The 2,619-nt window shown below is 56.1% G+C and overlaps 1 protein-coding gene across 1 annotated transcript; it reads right to left on the bottom strand.

Annotated features, from left to right (window-relative positions):
- Positions 1 to 840: 840 nt before the first annotated feature.
- Positions 841 to 2,618, bottom strand: PHACADRAFT_266424 (uncharacterized protein). The gene is made up of 3 exons (XM_007403073.1): positions 2,500 to 2,618; positions 1,071 to 2,430; positions 841 to 1,015 (listed from the first exon to the last, which is right to left on the bottom strand). The coding sequence occupies exon 2, from the start codon at positions 1,864 to 1,866 to the stop codon at positions 1,681 to 1,683; it is 186 nt and encodes a 61-aa protein (XP_007403135.1). The 5' UTR covers positions 1,867 to 2,430; positions 2,500 to 2,618; the 3' UTR covers positions 841 to 1,015; positions 1,071 to 1,680.
- Between the last annotated feature and the right edge of the window lies 1 nt (position 2,619).

Below are 2,619 nucleotides of genomic sequence, written 5' to 3'. Positions count from 1 at the left end.
CGTGGAAGCGTCGCGCCGCAAGGGCGTGTCCTTGTAAACCTTGTATCCACGAGGCAAGTGGCGGTGCGCTGCCGTTATATAGCCCCGCAGGTGCGTCGTCCGCCGTCCAGCCTTGTACATCTCATTCGCCCTCACATCCTCACATCCTCCAGACTTGTATACGTCTGCCTCGCGTCTTGGAAGATGTCGCGCGCCACTGGAGCTGATCTACCACCTGAAGTACTATCATACATTCTCCAGTGTGTTCCGCCATATTATCTCTGGCTTGACTTAGACGAACGTCGCGAGTTGAAGCGCGGGCTCGCTGGGCCTGGCGCCGTATGCAAGCACTGGTCCGAAGACATCAGACCTACCCTCTTCCAAGAACTCGAGTTGCGCAGCGCCGAAGACGTACGGTTCCTCAAGAATATCGTCAGCAGTCCCGGATTCGCAGCTTCATGTCTGTCCGGGTCCATCAGGTGGATATATATCCGCCAAGAAGCTACGGGAGCTAAGCCCTGGCTTCACCATGTCCATGGACTTTCAACCCGACTCCAGAATACAACATTCGACTGTGTCGTCAAGAACCACGCACGCGATGCTGCATCAACAGCCGGCCGCTGGGCCCCATTCGAGTCGATACCCACCGTCACTCCATCCTATGTCCGACTTTCCACTCTCACTCTTCGCAATGTTGTATTCACGAGCAAGACCGAGCTCGTACGGCTCGTCCACAATTTCCCCACGCTCGAATACTGCTATTGCGAGCGACTGACCTTCCTTGACCCGTTGCCGCCCGCCCGCCCACGCAGACTCCGCCGACGTTCTCCACCGACTCGCCACAACTTCCAATGTAAGATACGTTATTGTAAAGATATGGTGGCTCCCATTCAAGCGGCACTTGCTGCAGACATCATGGACCCTGCGCGCCGCATGGGCCTTGACGACCGCACATGGGACACATCCCTCCAGGGACTGCTTGCGTTGGCACCGAGGGTACCCGGATGGGTAGACGTGTCTCTGGATGGCGATATGCCTGGTAGATATTCTAATTTATGCAAATAGTGCAAAGCTCACTGGCGGACCCTCACCAGACGCGGTGCGGATCAATTGCCTTTCATTCGGTTTAGGTCCAATTGCGCTCCCCGGCATCATCGCTGTAGTTAGGTTTTGCCGATCAAGTGTGGGCCAGGATGCGGGGCCTCCACTCGCGCATATCGAGAGCATCGATCTCGATCTCCGACTTGGCGATGCCGGAGTTGCGGACACCCTTCCTTGGGACGGCTTGCGAGCCGTCGTTGATTCCCCGCACATGCGCCGCCTTTGTATCAAGCATAATGGGCCGAAGAATGAATACTCCGAGGGCGCGAAGAAGGTCTTGTGCTCTGTGCTGCGCCGCTCGCAGCTGACCTGGGCTCTCGAATCAGGCAAACTGCAATTCGAGAGAAATTCCCGTCCTGAGAATCCTGTTACGAGAGAAGACATCTTGTCAGTACCGACGAAGCACACCATCGACGGCACCACGATCACTCTCGACATCGCCGAACAAGCCGAGTGGTTGCTGCGCCCGGTCCACGCTCGCTCTGAAGAGGACACAACGGAGACCAGGGAGCATTACTTACGAGAGCTCGTAACGTACCGTCCGAGCGGAGCATCCACGGAAGCAGCCTCAGGGACCGCGCCGCCCACTGCAGATGGCGCTCAAGACACGGCAGTCGAGCAGACGTGGGAAGCGGCGGAGGGAGATGGGCCGGTAGGCGAACAGGGCGAGGAAACGGGCGACGTCGGCGACGAAGAGAGCATATAGGGGAGAGGGCATAAGACCGGCATGGGCGTCGAATGCGGGTAGAACGCGTCGTCGACGGGCTGTTGCGACTGCGCAGACATTTTAGTTTTGTTTGTTTCATGAATTTTGTCTCTCCTCTGGTTGCATTCATTTGGACGTTGCTTATGATTCCTGAGCTCGATTGTCGCTTACTATCTTCCAGTTTCGGCCACGGTGTGCGCCATTTGTATTTGTCCATATTATTTATTGCAACGCTTCACCGTCTCATTCCTTGCTTTTATTTGTACGCATACTCAAGCTCCGCTGGGGCTCATAACAATATTATTCATACTTCCACAGAGCAGGGACCCGACGCGTTCGCCGGGCTGGCCAGTGCTCAGTGTGAGAGCGTGTCTGCGCGTCAAGGGCGGAGTTCTAACGCATATCGAAGAACAAATGTTAACAGAAGAAATAGCGTGGCAGCTACTCTTTACTCGGTCTCTTCCCGCGGTCTCACTGCTCCGATCTCAGTATGCAAGCGTTATCGCGACCTCGTTGCGTACGGCAGCCTAAGCCCGCAGATGAGTTGGCAGGGGAGCAGTAGCTGGATAGTTGACCCAGAGGGCGTGCGCACACGCTGAGCATCCATCGGGATGTGTATGGAAATTCGCGATATAACTGTTTACCTGCGAGCGGCTGCCGAGCGACGGCAGAATATTAGGAAGAGAAGATCCAACACATAATTTGCAACGCACAATGAAAGCCAGCGCCTCGAGTTCCATCTGCGCATTACCAAGACGTGCCCTGTTTTCCCTTCGTCCATTTACCCCGCCCGCCCCGCCCTGCTCCCGGGTACCACTCCTGTGGCCGCCAGT

Source organism: Phanerochaete carnosa, assembly GCF_000300595.1.
Source record: "Phanerochaete carnosa HHB-10118-sp unplaced genomic scaffold PHACAscaffold_725, whole genome shotgun sequence".
Taxonomy (NCBI): domain Eukaryota; kingdom Fungi; phylum Basidiomycota; class Agaricomycetes; order Polyporales; family Phanerochaetaceae; genus Phanerochaete; species Phanerochaete carnosa.
This window is presented reverse-complemented; position numbering and strand designations above follow the sequence as displayed.

What these genes read in the sequence shown, in the direction of transcription:
- PHACADRAFT_266424 (XM_007403073.1), bottom strand. Translation starts at nt 1,866, where the DNA reads ATGTCTGCGCAGTCGCAACAGCCCGTCGACGACGCGTTCTACCCGCAT.